Source organism: Muscardinus avellanarius (assembly GCF_963383645.1).
Source record: "Muscardinus avellanarius genome assembly, chromosome: 2".
NCBI lineage: Eukaryota > Metazoa > Chordata > Mammalia > Rodentia > Gliridae > Muscardinus > Muscardinus avellanarius.
In genome coordinates, this window is record NC_137787.1 from 22443795 (window position 1) to 22461862 (window position 18068).

Genomic DNA, 18068 nt, shown 5'->3' on the forward strand with positions numbered 1-18068 from the left:
TCTTACCTGTTCCGGCAGCTGCGCGGGGCTGGCAGAGGAGGGTTAGAAAGGCGCCGGGTGTATTTTACATTCTAAGCAAATTTTTTTGAAGATAGATCCATTTTTCTTCCCCCAGTCCTTCTCCCCCGCCCTCCCTCCGGCTTCTCCACAGCCTCCGAGGTCTTTATTTCGGTGGTTGTTTTAGGGGGAGCAGTTTTGTGGCTTTGCCCCCCCACCTTGCGAGTCTGGCCCGATCTCTCTGGGGGAGGTTCTCTGGCCTCCGCTCACTCTGCGCGCACCTGGTGCGGTTCTTTATCCCCCCAACCTGTTGCAAGTCTTTATTTAATCCTTGAGATCGGGACTTGCGCGCAGGCACCTCAATCCTCCTCTCCCCACATTTTGCAAGTGTCTAAGGAAGGGCACCTGCTATACCTTCCAGAGATTTAAAAAAAAAAAAAAAATCTCCGGGCGCCCTCTGTACCTTTCTCCTCCCCGCACCCTCGCTCTCCTGCCCCGCCCCGAGGTAAAGCAGGCTCCGGGAAGATGCTGCTCACCGCGGCGCTCCTGCTGGCCGCCTGTGCGGGGCCAGCCCAGGGCCTGGGCTCCTTCGTGCACTGTGAGCCCTGTGACGAGAAATCCCTCTCCATGTGTCCCCCAAGCCCCCTGGGCTGCGAGCTGGTCAAGGAGCCGGGCTGCGGCTGCTGCATGACGTGCGCCCTGGCCGAGGGGCAGTCGTGCGGCGTCTACACCGAGCGCTGCGCCCAGGGGCTGCGCTGCCTCCCGCGGCAGGACGAGGAGAAGCCGCTGCACGCCCTGCTGCACGGCCGCGGCGTCTGCCTCAACGAGAAGAGCTACCGCGAGCAAGCCAAGATCGGTGAGCGCGCTCCGGGGCCGGTGCCCCGGCGCAAGGGCGGGCGCGGGACGGGCTGGCCGCGCGCGCCGCGCAGCAAGTGGCTTAGAGCCGTGTTGCCTGGAGGCGGCGGGTGGGTCCCTGCACCTCACGCTGAAGCCCGGCGGATCCTGCTACCCGGGACTGCCGTCCGACCCAACCCCTCCCGGGTTTTGCTTCTTCTCCTTCTCCTATCCCCCTCCACCCGATCCCTCCCCACCTCCCGTTCCATCGCTATACCGACTCTGAGTTCCCCATCCTTCGGTTTCAAGGTCCCAATCCCCCGGTCCCCAAAATCCAGTCTGAAAGAGTGCAGACTACGTTACCAGCTCCCTCCCCCACTCCACCCCCATTTTTTTTCTGAACTTGAACCCCCGCAAAAATCTCTTTTGTTAAAATATTGCTTTAATTGCGGCCAAGAAAGAGAGGCGTTATCCATCTTCTGAACTAATTCCACCTTTGTCCCTTCCAGCCCCCAGCTCCTCCCCCCTCGGCCCGGCGAGACGTATCTAACCCTCCACCCTTACACAGACACCCACGCGCGCGCACACACCCCACATCTTCGGTAGCAAAAGTCTTTGGGTGGGGGCCTTGAAGCCCCTCCCACGTGCACAGCCATTGCTTTTACTGGATATGATTGTGGACGGCGGTAAAGGATATAATACTGTAAAGTGCACCCCCCCAAAGGAAAGGGTACTTTAGGAGCGTGGGGGAAGGGCGTGGGTGGGGGAAACCGAATGCAAGGGTTTGATGTTCTGTGCTGGGTGTTCCTCCCTGAATCTAATTCCTTTTTTCATCTCCTCAATTCAGCGTTTACCTAGGATGAAAGATGGACAGAGGGTTGGGAGGCCGAGAGGGATGTGATTCAGACACATCTGCAACCACCCAGCCTAAACTGATCCCCTCCCCTCCCCCCTGCTCTTTACCCTTTCCCCCAACCCCGCCCCCCACCAGATCACAAGTGGGCGTGGCGTACATGCAGGAGGGGCCCTGGAAACGCGGAAAGCTAAACTGGAGGGGCGGAGACAGAAGGGCCGAGCCCAGGGCCGCCCCTCCGCCGGCCCCGCCCCCACGTGCTGGGCGCCAGGAATCTAGGGTTTGAATGATTGACAGAGCTACTTGTTCAATCCGAACAGTTCCACCTCCTTGAGCTGTTTCTTTTGGGGGAGTTACCGGGTCTTAAATATAACTTTAAAGTATACATTTTTAACGTTTAACAAGCGAACCACAAAAGTCTGAGTTCAAAGACGTCGACTTGGTTTATTAACTCTCTCCTAAAGGCGTTAAGACTTGGCTAAATAAGGTCTATTTGGTGTAGTCGCCGAGGCACTGCAGCTCTCCCCACCTATCCCTCTCCATTACCCACGAGCACCCCAACATGAGTTTTCCTAAAGACAAGCAATGAGCACTAACTACCACGCATGAGTGCGACCTGGCCGAGACGCGGGAGGGCTCGCCAGGGTTCAGCCTCTGTCCCCGCCAAAGGCGAGCTTTGACTGTCGCAGGCGCCAGTCTCTCCTGCCTTACAAGAAGTAGTCATCATCCAATGGGTGGCCACTGAAGGGAAAAAAGGGGGGAGGGGAGAGGGGACGTGCACACCCTGGAAGTCCCAAAGGCCGAATTGCGGGGTTACTTTGATTAAGATCCTGCCGGCCGAAAAGGTATGAATTGATTGCTTAGCTAGGAAGCTAGCGATTGGGTATCAATCCGGTAACATCACAAGTGTGTAAGTTATCGCTCAGCCGCATCTTGGCCACATTTTCTTTTTTTTTTTTTTTTTTGGCTCAGCCCTGTGATTGGTTGGTGTGCTGTACTTGGTATGAAATTGCGCACGCGCACGCGCAATTGCTGGGACAGCAAAGCTGGAGCATCCAACTTCCCCATTCAACCCAGTCCGCGCGCGCTCACACACACGCACATATACACGCGCGCGACTTTTGTCCCAAGCAAGATCCACTTAAGAATTCTCTGCAGCCCCTTCATCAACCCTCACCCTCGGTGCCTCGCGGAAAGCAGCCTCTTGGCGCTCGCTGGTGCCCCAGCCGCGCATTTCTCTCTGACCCCACCCCGCCCAGGGCAGGTGCCTGGCTGGCTGCTGTCCCGGCTACGAGGCGCTCCACCGCGGCCAGGGCTGACGCCTGCCTCCCGGACAGACGCGGCGGGAGTGGGCACTGCAGGAGAAAAGGGTTCAGCTGGACAGCCATCCCTAAAGAGTTGGCGATGGCGCGGAGACCGTTCTTAAGGAGAGGGGAATGGACCGAGCGAGAGAAGAGAATGTCCTTTCGATCCTATGGCTGCAAGATATACATATTTATAAAGTAGTATAGCATAATATACCGTCTTACCTAATGTACAACCAACGTATATATTATATATCTACATATTATTTATATAACCCCCCCAAAAAAAAAAACTGCATTTCTGGAGCCCGAAGCGGGGCGCGTTGGAGAGCGAGGCGGCAGGCTGCAGGAGCTGGAGAGGGAGGGGCGAGGACTGGTGTTGTGCTAGCCGGTTGCTGAGCAACTGGAGAGGGAGCAGCCAGGAAAACCTGCGCTGGGAGCGCGCCCGGCCCTTCGTTTTCTTTTGGCCAGTTCAGCCGCAGAGATAGATATAGAAACGGAGGGCGGAGGGAGGCAAGAGGTGGGAGGTCTTTACTGGGCCAAGCTCAATAAACGTCGGTGAGCGGGAGCCAGTCATAAAGGCTCCGGTTTGCTTTGGACGTTGTTTGGGGAAGGGGACTTGTGGTTTTACGGGCTGGAGCTGGGCACACTCAGGGGGATCTGGGAAGTCTCTCCTAGGCTGGCAGAGACAGGAAGCCTGAGATGTAGGGAGCTCTTGATTCTGGGTTTCGGTCCTGTCACTAAAAAACAAGAGGCAAAGAGAGACAGAAAATATGCCCTTTGGGGAGGAAAGAAGAAAAAAAAACATATTACCTACAAGAAAATGAATTCAACCTTTGCTTCTTGAAGGGATTTGGCCTTCAACTCCACGCCTGGTCCAAGTGCCATGTGGAAGTCAAGTTCCAGAGTTAGGTTTATTGGCCACATTTATGTCTGGATTAAACAAGATCATGGAAAACTTAAGGAGCTAGATTCCTTTCCCACCCACCCTCCCTCCCTCTGAAACAAGCCTTTGAGAGGCGGGATGTGCTCGGAGCCAACCCAAACGGGAGGTGGGGGAAGACCAGGATACTGCTTTAACTTGACTTTTCTTGCCTTTTCTCCCCAGTCTTTTCCCTCTTTCTGCTGTGTCAGCTCAGACTGGAAGACCAAGCACAGCTGGCGCAGGGAGCGCTCTTTTTCTTTCCAAGTCTCCGGTTTCCCTTTCAGACCGCCCCGCCCCGCCCCCTCCCCACCCGTCCCGCCCCGCCCCCACTCTAAGGCATCCCCTAAGGGCCCGAGTCTGAGCGCTGAGAGTTAGTCCCCCGGGCTCACACTGGCTTTGAGCGGGCAGGTGGGCCTGCAGCTGCAGGGGGAGGGCCAGGCTGACCCCAGAGTCAGAGGTCACTGTGTGGGTTATGGCACAGGGCCTGGGAGCCCGAGTCCTGGCAAAAGCCCTGGTCCCTTCATGCCGGGAGGAAGAGTGAGTGGGAAGGGAGGGGGGTGCACCAAAGTTTTTTCTTTGTACCTGAGCAATGTCTATGAAACTTTAAGCTATTTAATTTGTAGAAAACAAAACTTTGGAGGTGGGATCGCCACACCCAGAGACACTGCATCCAGACATGGAACTTCATAAACAACCAGGTACCAACAAGGGAGAGAAGAAAAGGGATGGAGAAGAGGCCAGTGGGTGGGGTTTGGCTTAGCTCTAGTTTTGCATTTACCACGGTGGATCCCAAAGATACAGTCCCTGGGAACCCTCCTTAATTCTGATCTGGATATGATATTCAAAGCAATGACATCAATTACATTATTTACAAATAAGGAGCACATAAACAAGAAAGCCAGGGTTGGCATCCTCTCCTTCCCTCCAAGGTTGGGAGAACCCCCTCTTCTGTTGCCAGTTCTATTTCTTCCCATGATTTCTCTTAGGATGTTCTTTCTTTCTTTCTTTCTTTCTTTCTTTCTTTCTTTCTTTTTTTTTTTTTTCTTTTTAACATAAATCCAGAGAGGTGATTAGAAATTGGTTTAAGAGAAGTGGCCTTCCCTGCTTGACCACACGACTTAGCTCTCTTAGCACCTCTCCAGGAACTGTCTGGGTATTGGCCAAAGAATGCTAAAGCTGGAGGGAACCCACAGTGATGGTCACAGGCAAAGCCCTCAGTTTACACATGAGGGTGCTGAGGTCCAGAGTGGGAAGACAAACCCAAGATAAGAGACAGGGTTAGTGGCAGACACAGGGCTCAAACGCAGCTCTTCCCTGGGGCTCTACACTCCACAGTTTCTGGCATCTTCCCCGGCCAGTAGGCTTCTGCCCAGGCCTGCTCTAACTGCAACACAGCCTCTGGCCAACATTGCCAAATGCTGCTCTCCTTGTTGGGGGTTGTAAAAGAGAAATGAAAGCCTCTTGCTTGAGGATGCTCTGTTTTAGGGCAGGACAAAGAGTAACAGTTGCCCAGAAGTGGAGACTGCACCCCCTCTTATTTCTGTCCCTTTTCCAACATGATCTTGCAGACAGGGCTGGCTTAGGCCAGTGGTTTGGTTAGGATAGGGTCAAGGAGGGTGCAAAGGAAGGGGTTCAGCCCAGCCTTGGGGTCTACCTGCAAGACCTCATTTCCTAAAGAAGCTCTCCTGATATGGACAGGCGGGTCCCTGGTGCCTCATCATCCCTAAAATCAACACAACTCAGTGTAGCATGCCTCCAACATCACAGGCCTTCCAAGGGGCTGGCAAGCTGGGCAAGATGCGGGGGTGGGGGGTCGCTGGAGGATTTCCTTATCAGAAGGAAGCGCAGGAGTGCCACCTGGCTCAGGCAGCGCAGATCTTTCAGCAGGAGAGAGAGGAGGGCTTGGCTTTGGGGTTACAGATAGCGCTCAGGTAGATCCTGAGTCAGTGCCAAGAGTCTCCTAACCCATCCTGGAGGGAAAGGCCACCCCTTCCTTTGGGGATGCTTGACAAGTAGGCAGATAAGATAAGCCCCTATTCCCAAAAGGTTGGACCGGCCTGTGGAAGCTTAGGATCAGATTTGATCTCTCAGTCTAAACCTTGCCAGATCCTAAAGTAAGGCCTTGCAAATTTGTACTCACCTGATCCGGGCCTCAGGTGACCTCTGCCTGTTTGTGGGGTTGTTCTACATGCATTTCACCTATTTGAGCAATCTACATGGTACCATCAGGGCTACAACATCCCTCTGTCACACCAGCAAAGATGAGTCTCCTCCCAGATTCTTCAGAACTGCATGTCCAACTGAAATATATACAGGCCGCATATGTAATATTTAGTTCTCTAGTGCCACCATTTAAAAGGTAAAAAGAAACAGGTGAAATTAATTTTAATAACCAACTTTGACTCAGTATATTCAAAATATCGGCAACAACAAGATAGGTTGCATTCTTTCTCTCATATTAAGTCTCTGAAATTTAGTGTTCATTGTATACTTACAACACATCTGAATTCAGACACAGAAGTTTTGTTGGAAATAATCTGTGTTTAGGCTTAATCTGTGTTTTGCTGGAAATACCTAATCTGTGTTGAAAAGTTAGATTCACATACACAAGTTGTTCTAAACATACTAAAATTTTTCCAATAACCAAATAGAGCCCCAATTTCTAAATTTAGACTAATTAAACTAATTGAAATTAAATAAATCTTAAAACTCAGTTCCTTAATCCCACTACATTTTCGATGTTCAGCACAGATGCCTCCAGCAAGCTTCTTTCTCACAGAGAAGGGCTGTCTCCACTCTCTCTTGCCCCCAGAGTCAACAAAGTAAGTTCTCACTGAAAGATAAGCCTTCATCAGAGTCAGGACTCGCTTGTTGAACTCCTAGCCAAACCCCTTTGAGTAAATCCTAGGGGGAAAAAAAAAAGTGAGTGTCCCTTGCTCTCTGCTCCCTCCTTGTGGCCATATGGGACGTTTGCAATGTTCTGAGTGGGTCATGAATGAAGATATGGCCCAGTCAGAAATGGTTGCTTGGGGATGTGGGGAAGAGAAAGATATTTCTACTGAGCATGCTCTTCCTTCCCCGACTCATAGATAAGACTGTCTTGAGATTCCAATCTTGGGAGTTGTACCTAAGTCTTTCTTCCCTATGTACATGCTTATCACCAACTGCCTCCCATGGACCAATAAATCTGCACGAAAGCCCTGGCCTGAATCCTAGTTTAGCTTCAGAAAAATAAAATAAAATAATAAACCAGAAATAGTGGCACTAATAGCCTGTAATTCTAGTACTTAGGAGGTTGACACAAGAGGATCAAAGGTTAGAGGCCAGCATCATCAACTTAAAAAGATCCTCAGCCACTTACAAGACCCTACATCAAAGAAAAAAAAAATTGTTTAAAGGCTAAGGGGCCAGGTATGGTCCATGCACATGCCTGTAACTCCAGTACTTGTGAGGCTGAGACAAGAGGATGTAGATTCAAGGCCAGCCTCAGCAACTTAGCGAGGACCTCGGCAACTTAGTGAGACTCTGTTTCTAAATAAAAATAAAAGGCTCGGGCTCTAACTCAGAGGTAAAATGCCCCTAGGTTCAATCCCCAATACTACTACTAATAATAATAATGATGAGCTGTTCTTTAGCGTTGGTCCCCGGGCAGTGAGACATGGGGGAGGGGGGGGACTTCAGCCTCCCGTGCTATGGGTATCACTATTGACACCCGCCACATGTACACTGTGGAGGGTGTTAGGTCACCTCCCTTCTCTTTGTCTTCAGGAGACCTGGGTGAGTTCTCCAAGTGGAGACTGGTTCCCAGAGCAGTACAAAAGTCCTTGCCTGGAGTTGGCAAGCAGACCACCCAGGGCAGGGAGAGCCATCACTTTCTGGCAGGCCTCTCTGCAGTCCAAGGAGCCTTAAATCTACAGGCTCTGAATCTACAGGTCTACAGGCAACCATCTATCAACCAGTAGCCACAGCAACCAAATTTTCAGTTGATTTGGATTTAGAGGTGCAAGATACAATGGAGACCTACACAAGCTTAGATTTGTGCTAAAGTTAAATAGCACGTATGGACTCTTTTAATCCTCATAATAACCCTAATGAGAAGGAGCTATTATCATCCTTCCCACAACTCCGGTGAGAAAACTGAAATAGAAAGGGAAAAGAAACTCAGGTCAAAGTACTGAGCCAGTCACAGCCCCTCCAACCCCCAGGAAGGGTGGCTGAAGATTAAGGGCAGCCCAGACGCACAGCTGGAATTGGAGCCTGGGGCTCCATGGGCCCCCAGTGCCCTGTGGTTTCTGGGGTCAGGATGGAGGGGTTACAGTCCCGCCTTGGGCAGCTTGGCCATTGGTCTAAGCATCTAGCGCTCTTTGTTCTCCTGGCCTGCTGGGGCAGTGGAGGGGCCAGGCTGGGTGAGCCTACTGCCCTCATCCTCCACCCCACAGTGCTCTGGAGTGGTCTGGATTCCCCTCCACTGGGGCTCCCTCTGTGCAGCTGTCCCTAGTGGCACAGGTGGCCTGGATTTGTTTTCCTCTTAGCAGGTTAGTACCTGTTTCCTTCTCCAATCATAGTTGCAGTTAAAAAGAGCCCAGAACACTCACATCTGTTTCTGACCTCAGGGGAAAAGAAAACTGTGTCTCCTGAGAGACTGGGGCCAGGTCAGGGCTGGAGAAGCTGATCAGGGCTGGGATGGAGAAGAAGAGGGACACACAGCTCTCCAGGAAGGCTCCACCACCTCTCCCTAGCCACCCTTCCTTTTCTTTATGCAGACACACACACAGTGTCATTGAGTTAACATCCACAGCTGGGAAACAGTCAGACTTTGGGAGAATGAGCCAGACATGTCTTCCATTTTTTTAAACAGGGAGCAGCTGGTCCCTCATTCTCCCTGCAGCCCGGTGCTATCCGTTGTCCCAAATAGCAGGAGGCTGGGTGTTGGCTAGGAAACAGCGAGGCAGGGAGGGGAACTGAGGAGCATCTAGCCCGGCCTTACTATTTTCATCTGTACCCAGGTGCGGATCAGCGCCCTGGGCCAGCACTGTCCAGTAGAACTTTCTGTGATGATGAAAGTGTTCTATATCTGCACTGTCCAGCAGGCTGGCGGCCAGCCACGCGTGGCAATGGGGCATTTCAAATGTGACTATGGCAGCCGAGGACTCCATTTCTAATTGAATTTAATATTTATTCATTTAAATGGCCACACTGAGCTATAATGCATGCACAGATATGTAGCGAATCCCACTGTTGCGTATAATTATAATGCACCAACTTTAAAAAAAAACCTTTAGAAATTAAAATTCACAAATAGCCACATTGGCTAGTGGCTACCATATTGGATGGCACAGCATTAAGCCAAAAAGTGGCCTAGTAGGTCCAGGGGCACCTGCTGCTTTTGCTCCTTTCTGCTGCTGGTCCCCTGCTTCCTGTGCCCTTTGGCAGCAAGGTCATCTTGCTTCAAGGCAAGGGCATGGGGAGGACGACCTCGCAAGGCACCTGCTCAGCTCTAACCTGCCTTGGTGTGCATCATAGGAACGCTTTGAAACCCATTTCTCTGCCTCTTGGGCAGATTTATTCATGCATTTAAAGATTATTTATCGCCGGGCATGGTGGCGCATGCTTGTAATCCCCTGAGACAGGAGGATCGCGCAGGTTCGAAGCCAGCCTCAGCTACTTAGTGAGGCTCTCAGCAACTTAGTGAGACCCTGTTTCCAAATAAAATATAAAAATGGATCTGGGGGTATAGCCCGGAAGTAGAAAGCCTCTGGGTTCCACCCCCAGTACCACCAAAAAAAAAAAAAAAAAGATTATTTATTAAATACCACCCACTAGAGAGAAAAAGATCAGTGGTGGAGTTCTGCCCTTAAGGAACTGACTCTCCATTTCACAGAGGGGCCTAGAATGAGAGGCAGAGGGAACCCTGCTCCCCTTTTCATTCCATGAAGGAGATTCATTTGGGGTGCCCCATCTTGTCTTCTGACTAGAAAAGAGACTGGAGAGTCTCCCCAGGAGAGGTGGCTTGGCAAAGCCTTCGCTCCTCTAAGACTATGAATTTTCTGTGTACCTCAGTTTCTTCATTATCTGTCAGGCAGATTGTTACATCTGGCCCGTGCAGCTTTCTCTTTTGTTTGATTAGGAGGTCAAGACAAGTGTGGGGAGACGCCACACCCCAGGACCAGGTTGCTAATGGTACCAGCTGTGACTAGAGACCTTAACCCCACCAAAATCCTCAAGCTGGAAGGTGGGGTTTCAGAGAGCAGTAGGTTCCCACTGGGACCCATCCTTGGCCATGAGTGTAGGAAACAAGTTGGAGTTGGAAGCTTCCGAAGACCATGTCCTTGCACCTGCTGGTGATGCGTCTTACCCGTGCAGGAGATCTGCAGTAGCCAGAGGGTGGGTTTGGAGAAAGTGGCTGAGTGAGGTGTGCGCAACTGGGCCCAACACAGTGGTGCCCACCAGATGCCTCTGGATCCATAGCTGTGGGGCTTACAGCCAGGTGCCCTGAGGGTTTGCTGGGACTTGGAGAATGGCTCATTCCTCCAGCACTTTTTCTGGTAGCCATAGGTGGTTTGCCAATGCTAATACTAATGGGAATGAAGAGCTGAAAGGCTACTCTGTCATGGCGGGGTGAGGGGCACTAGATAGCAGGTTGGAAGGACTTGGGCTAGAAGCCCCAGTGGACTCAGAACCCATCCTGAGGTAAGCATTGGGATAATATGATAAGTGCCCCCTTCCTCATTCCTTGGATAAGTGAAATGAAAGGTCCTGCCTCCGTAGTTTCCAGGACAAAGAAAAGATAAGGAGCATTAATATTTCCCACCCTCTGCAGGTACCGCTTAGAATGGGTCTAGATTTAGAAGGAGATCCGGGATGTGTTTCTCATCCTTCCTGAATCATCTTGCAATTGCACATTAAGGAAACAACAGGACATTGCACACAGATGAGCCCGGTCTCCCTCGCCCAGCTTCCTCACCAGCCTTTCCATTCTCTGCACACTTGACCACCTTTCTGACTCTTTAAGTGCACGACGTTGTAGACACAAAAAGAGAGGGACAGAAATGGAGTGAGCATCAGACAGGTAGGAAAGAGAGACACCCAAATTCCAGGTTTAAAAATTGCTCACAGAGCCAGGCGTGGCGGTACACGCTTTTAATCCCAGCATTCGGGAGGCTGAAACCAGACGATCGCGGTTCGCGGACAGCCTCAGCTACTTAGTGAGGCCCTCCACAACTTAGTGAGACCCTGTTTCAAAATGAAGTATAAAAACTAGGGCAAGGGGTGTAGCTCGGAGATCAAATGCCCCTGGGTTCCATCTCAAACCCCCCCCCCAAAAAAAAAAATTGCTCACAGTCTAGACAAACTGCCAAGTTTTGTAGGCCTCTGTCTCCTGCGCCACCTACTGGTCACCTAGAGGTATTGACCTGCTTGACAACTGGGTTCCATGGCCCCCCACTGTAAAGGTCTTTTGACGCTGTTCACAGAGCAAACTTCACCAGGAAGTCCTCTCTTGTTCGCCACCTAAATCTCTTCTGCAAGCCTCAGTCCATTTTCTCTTGGTGAGGTAGCTCCAGAGCTAGCCAGCCTACGTGTGCCCTTTTATTTTATCTAAAACGTAAACCCTTCCAAGGTTGAAAGCTTATTTATGATTCAGCCACAAAGCAGCTGAGTGGGGTTAGCCGGCTCCAGCATTCCGACAGCAGTCTTCCTACAGCAGTCTTGCTTCCCAGTCCTTTAATCTTCATGGCTCTGTACTGGCACCCCTCCAAGTTTCCACTGTCTCCCTGGAGCCTACAGGTGACCACAAGACCCTGATTAGTATCTTTGATACTCGACTCTCCCGCTGCCTAAGTAATAGGTCCCACGGGGTTAAGTAACACCAAAAACCCAGAGGCGCATCAAAACTTTAAGCCTGCCCTTCAGAGACAGCCAAAGAAAGATCCTGAGACCTGGGGAGGGGTGCCCTCAGGGTCCCCACCTCGGCAAGGCCAAGGGCTTGCTAACGCGCGCACTGTAAGTTCCTGAAAGAAAGATACCAAACCAGGCTTGGGGCATACGCTTGTAATCTCATTACTTGGGAGGCTGAGACCGGAGGATTGCAGGTTTGCGTCCAGCCTCAGCAATTTAATGAGGCCCTCAGCCACTTCCCTATTTCAAAATAAAGAATAAAAAAAAATAGGGCTGGGGGTGTAGCTCAGAGGTAGAATGTCCCTGGGTACAATGTCTAATACCAAAAGAAAGAAAGAAAGAAAGAAAGAAAGAAAGAAAGAAAGAAAGAAAGAAAGAGTCCACATTTGGTATCATGGCTCAACCCCAGAGCAACACTTGGACGCTTTCAAAGAAAAGATTAATAGAGGTCAAAATAAATTTACCCCTAGGTTTACTGAAAAACAGCCCCAAACTCCTCCCAGGAAGTGCGACTCCAGGTTAAGGTGGCCCAAGACACTTCTTAGAAAAAATCCTAAAGGTTCAGAGTCCTGATGTGCAGACAGTTATACACACCCGAACTCCATAGCTACCAAGGCCAAAGAAAGAGCAGGCTGAAATGACAGCAAGTAGGTGACACCTTCTGACCAGGGGACAGAGTTCCCTCCCCCTCCACCAAAAATATAGGTGGCAGAGAAGGAAGGAAAGGCACCCTCACCCCAGTCATCTTTAGGCACCCCTAATTGCACTGGTAGCCTGCATATACTTGCCTCTGCTGGCCTAGGGGCCCACCCATACCAAGGCCAGCTCTCCCTGACTGCCCCCAACACCCAGCCTCGTCTGGCAGCTGTTCCTAGAACATGGAGCCCCAGCCTTTCCATTCCCACAGAGCCCCCCAACTAGCCATGGTCTTCCCTGCACCTCTACCTCAGTCCAACCTTCCCCACAATCAAGAAAAGCTAGTTTCCCCCTGACACCATCCTCTAGCCAATCCCTGGGATACTGCAGTCCACCCCTGGGCATACCAGCTGGGCAATTTACCACTGCAATAGTTTGTGATAAGTCATGGCAATGGGAAGAGGGAGGGAGAAGCCAAAAGGAGGGATGGATCCTGTTGCCAAGCCTGGTTCAGAGACAGCCCACCCACAGCCTTGCTTCTCTGGAGATTACTTCCCTCCTTTTCTGTGAACAAGTACCCAAATGGACTAACCGCCAGCATTATTGTAAGTCCTAGAGGCTTGTTCAAGACAGGAACTTCCCTGCCAGGGCCATATTAAAGACAGCATAAGCACATGAATAAACTCAATGAGTCAGAGAGAAAGAGGTGCTTGGGGCTGGCACATGCCTATAATCCTAGTACTTGGGAGGCTGAGACAGGAGGATCACAGGGTCAAGGCCAGCCTCATAAATTTAGTGAGACTCTGTTTACAAATAAAAAATAAAAAAGGCTGAGGGTGTAGCGTGGAGGTAGAATGACCCTGTATTCAATCCCCTGTACAAGAAAAGAAGAAAGGGAAGGAGAGAGGAGAAGAAAGAAAGAGATAGAACTTGGGTGCTTTCTGCCAGCCTAACTGAATCAGGCCAGGTCTCAAATGCCCTCTACCTCCCCCACCTCACACCTCAACTCCCTCTGAGCTGAGTGCTCAGAGGTCCTACTGCACAGCTACCCCAAAGACATGCAATAATGTCTTCCTGAAAGAGTCTTTCTTCGCTCCCCTGGCCCCGACATCCTTGAACTCATCCCCCTTTTCCCTTTCCCATTCCAGATGCCTGACTATCACCATTCCTGGGTACCCCCAAGGATAGTGGAAAGGGATTTTCCTTCACCTTTAAGTGTTTGGGTCCAACCAGAGTCCTATTTTCTTTTTTGAGTATTCAAAAAAGAGTGCGATGAAGCCAAGGGGTCATGCCCCTCCTGCCCAGCCTTTGGCCGTTCTCTTCATGGGACATCCTGGCCACCCCTGGAGATTCTCTTCCCACTGTGGGTTGACTGAGACTAGGGTGTCAGGGAGCTGAGAGGACAAAGGTGGGCACCTTTGAGAGAAGAGTTTTCTCAAAATCTGTGGACAAAGAAGGGCCAGGCTGGTGGAATTAACAGGCCAACAAATACATGAACAAAGTCCTACTTCTCTAAAGGTCATAAGTCAGCTAAGTATAGACTGTCACCAAGTCGCTCCTATATATAACCGCTCCAGCCAGCCAGCTCTCGGACTCTCAGACAGGAGCTGAGTAATACTTCCCAGGGCCCAGAGCACTGAGCCAGTTCTGAGCCAGAGCAGGGGGTGAGGCCTCCAGATTCCACCTGCTCCCACACTGGTGCCTTCGGGCCCCACATTTCCAGCTCTCCTGTCTTGCAGGCCAGCCCCTCCATGATGATCCCCATCAACCTGCTGCTCCTGCCCCATGTCCCCAGGTCTAAATATTCTCAATGCCCAATGCTTCTAAAAGCGCCAAGACCTCACTCAGAGAACACACTTGGCCTTCCTCCTGCACACCCAGGCTGTCCCATTTTGCTCATCAGCCCAGATCTCACAGTTCTTGAACCTCATCCTCCTCTCTAGCTGCAGCCTCGTCTACTGAGCCTTGCCCCAGCAAGCAAACCGCTTTCTCCAACCTGCAGCTCCCGTGGGCCACCCCCTCACCCTTACCTCCATCCCAGAATGTCTTCTCCCTCTGGTCCAGTTTCCTCATGTGTATCTATAGGACCTTGTAAGGTGCTTCTTCTCCTACCTACACTCGCCCTACTGAACCCCAGTCATGCTGAAGCTTCCTGCGCTTAAACAAGGGTTAACTCTTCTTCCCTGAATCTTGTTTCTCTGCTTCCCCCCAGTTTGCTGGGCTCTCCAAAGCAGAGACCTTGGCTACTTCAGCCTTTACTACCCTTGACCCAAATGTCCCAGCCCTGGCGCTGGATTTTGCACCCCAGGCCTCAGAGACTGACCTTCCCGCCCCTTCTCCCTGCAGAGAGAGACTCTCGCGAGCATGAGGAGCCCACCACCTCCGAGATGGCCGAAGAAACCTACTCCCCTAAGATGTTCCGGCCCAAGCACACCCGCATCTCCGAGCTGAAGGCTGAAGCAGTGAAGAAGGACCGCAGAAAGAAGCTGACCCAATCCAAGTTCGTGGGGGGAGCTGACAACACTGCCCACCCCCGGGTCATCGCTGCCCCTGAGATGAGACAGGAATCCGAGCAGGTGAGCCTCGGGGCTTCTCTCTCTGGATCTTCCTCTGCCATCGCTCTAACCCTTGACATCTTCATTGATCTACCTGGGCGTCCACGGCAGACGAGAGCCAGTGAAGGACCTACTGCTTACCCTGGCAGCTCAATGCAGGGCTTTGGAGGAGAATTTGGGGAGCTTGCATTTATCAACACTGAAAGCTTTTCCAGATAATGAGCAGGAATAGAGATAGTGTTCATTCAAGGGAAATGCCGGCCCGCAGTGACCACGCACCAGGGTGTCCAGTCCTAGGGGCTGGATATTGTCCTAGAGTGTCTGGCGGGAGTTGCCACTGGATATCATTACTCAGTAGGGTAGGAAGGCTGAGAGTTGGTGGCCCAAAAGATAAGAGGGGAATCAGGGCTCTGTGGCTAGCCAAATGGGACCATTTTATACTCCCGGGGCAAGCGACAGGTGCCAGGGACAAGTGATGATTTGAGCAGCTGATTAGAATCAATGGTAGTTTCTCCCAGAGATCCTTCGGGCCCCTGCCTGGGCCACATCTGACTGGTGTCCACTCGAGTCCTGCTGCGCCACTCATTCCTCTGTCTACACAGGGCCCCTGCCGCAGACACATGGAAGCTTCCCTTCAGGAGCTCAAAGCCAGCCCACGCATGGTGCCCCGGGCCGTGTACCTGCCCAACTGTGACCGCAAAGGATTCTACAAGAGGAAGCAGGTACGTGCCCGAGCCCTGCCCCCAGGCTCAAACGGCTCCTGCACCTGCCAGGGAACCTCCACTTCTAGCATGCGCCTGCGATGCCTCCCATGAATCATCACTTAGTGTCCCCCAAACCTCCAGGATCCGTGCACACACCACAGTCCTGCATTTCCTCATTCTCTCCAAAGTTATAACTGACTCAGCTTTGCAGGGATCTGCCTTAGCTATCTGAATTCATTGAAAGAGGGGATTTTGTACCATTGCACCCATCACCTATACACACACGCACGCATGCACGCACACACGCACACACACTTCTGAAACACTTTTCCCATGTGCCTCCTGAAATCATTTCATGTCCCTTCCACAAACAAGCCACACTTTGGGCTGCCCTACTTTCAGAAAAGAAGTCATTCTTAACCTTACACAATGGTTCCCAAACTTCCCAGGGTATCAGAACCACTTGGAGGGCGTGTGAACACGTCCCTCAAGCTTCTGATTGGCAGGGTAGGGTACGACTTGGCTCTACCACTCACTAGCTCTGTCCCGTCAACCCAGTTATTTAAGGTGTCTGTAGACAGGCTCATGCCTGTAATCCCAGTTCTTGGGAGGCTGAGACAGGAGGGTCACATGTTGAAGGTCAGCATCAGCAATTCAAGGAGACCTTGTTTCAAAACTAAAAATAAAAAGGCCTAGGAGTGTGGCTCCGTGGTACTGTGCCTTTGGGTTCAATCCTTACTACCAAATAAATAAATAAAGTCTGTGTGTCTCCAGTCCCTCATATAAAAAGAGGACTAGTGGTCCCCACCACACTCGTTGTAAGGAGTGAGTGTCCCATTTTTGCACAGCCCCTGCCCTGTATTGAGTGTTAACCAGTGTGACACACACGGTGACGTCCTGTTGTGACAACTGCCATCACCATGGTTACCACATTGTGCCCTTCTCCTGAGGATCCCTGGACCATACCAACGTGGAGGACCCAAAATGAGTTACATAAAAAAGAGCCTGCAAGAGTGAGGACCCGTTGCCCAGGGAGCATCTTTCCCTGGGCTTTCCTGTGAAATGGGGATGCCAGAACTCCAGGGGTTGGGTTCTGTTCAGGGGTGGCGCTGGGGGGGGGGGGCGGCAGGCATCAGCAGATCCTTGGTGCACAGTGTCCTCACCGCCCGCTGCTCCCCTTCCCCAGTGCAAGCCTTCCCGTGGCCGCAAGCGTGGCATCTGCTGGTGCGTGGACAAGTACGGCATGAAGCTGCCCGGCATGGAGTATGTGGACGGAGACTTTCAATGCCACACCTTCGACAGCAGCAACACTGAGTGAAGCGTCCCTTCCCCGCCTCCCCTCAACCCCTCCCACCCCAGCCCCACCTCCAGCCAGCGCCTCCCTCCACCCCTGGATGCCACTCATTTCATCTCATTTAAGGGAAAAAAATATATATATATATTCATGTTTGAGGAAACTGAGGACCTCGGAATCTCTAGCAAGGGCTCAACTTTGAAAATGGAGACAACAGAGATACGAAGAGCTAAGGAGACCCCCCTGCCCCTTGAAAATGGTTTTCTTTTTGAGGCAAGTTGAATGAACAGAGAAGGGAAGAGAAGAGCCAGATAGAGAGAAGGGAAGAAAGCGTGTCAAAGAGCTAGAAAGGACAGGGCTATGAGAAAGAAGAGGGGCCCGCAGGCAGGAAGCCGGGCGCGGGGGTGGGACTAGGTCCACCCCTGGCTTCCAGTCCCAGCCTGGAGTCTGGAAGAGGCTGGGACTCTAGGAGGTGTGGCCCAAGATGTGGCATCCCAGGACACCCTGGGAGTGTGCCCTCTTTGGGTTGTTCAGGGGGAGAAAGGAAAAGTAGAGTGAGGTGTGTGCCTCTCGGGTCTGTCTCTTTCTCCAGCCGGCAGTGTGCACGGCCGGATCCCAAATTTATAAAGACTAAAATGCATTCCATTCTTCTTTAAAAAAAAAAAAAAGCCCATTTGTCATTGAGTGACGTTAGCTAGGTTTTCCTTAAGCCCAAACATACAAATGAAATATGTGCGGATATTTCGCTCCTGCAGATGTTTAGAAATGAATACACGACTCTCTATTGGAAAGACTCGTTCTTCCAGTAGCTCAAGACATGTGGTTTCCGACCCTCATTTCTTTCATTTAGCAACTAGGGCAGCAGCCTCTGTGGAGGAGGACAGGCTGGAGAAAGAAAAAAAAAGTGGGCTTGTATTTATCTACAAGGCTCCATATAGTCATATAGAGGCATATAAATCTATTTACTTTCTTTCTGTCTCTTTTCTCCCTTTCTTTCAAGGACTTGCATTATCTCTTCAAAATAGTTCCTATGGGGCACTGAGGAGCTTCCTCATTCTGGGAAAACCAGA

At 51.3% G+C, this 18068-nt stretch overlaps 1 protein-coding gene across 1 annotated transcript; it reads left to right on the top strand.

Annotated features, from left to right (window-relative positions):
- Positions 1–522: 522 nt before the first annotated feature.
- On the top strand, positions 523–17022 carry IGFBP5 (insulin like growth factor binding protein 5; the record flags this gene model as incomplete). Its single annotated transcript, XM_080689125.1, has 4 exons — positions 523–853; positions 14792–15021; positions 15603–15722; positions 16891–17022. The coding sequence occupies 4 exons, from the start codon at positions 523–525 to the stop codon at positions 17020–17022; spliced, it is 813 nt and encodes a 270-aa protein (XP_080545251.1).
- Between the last annotated feature and the right edge of the window lie 1046 nt (positions 17023–18068).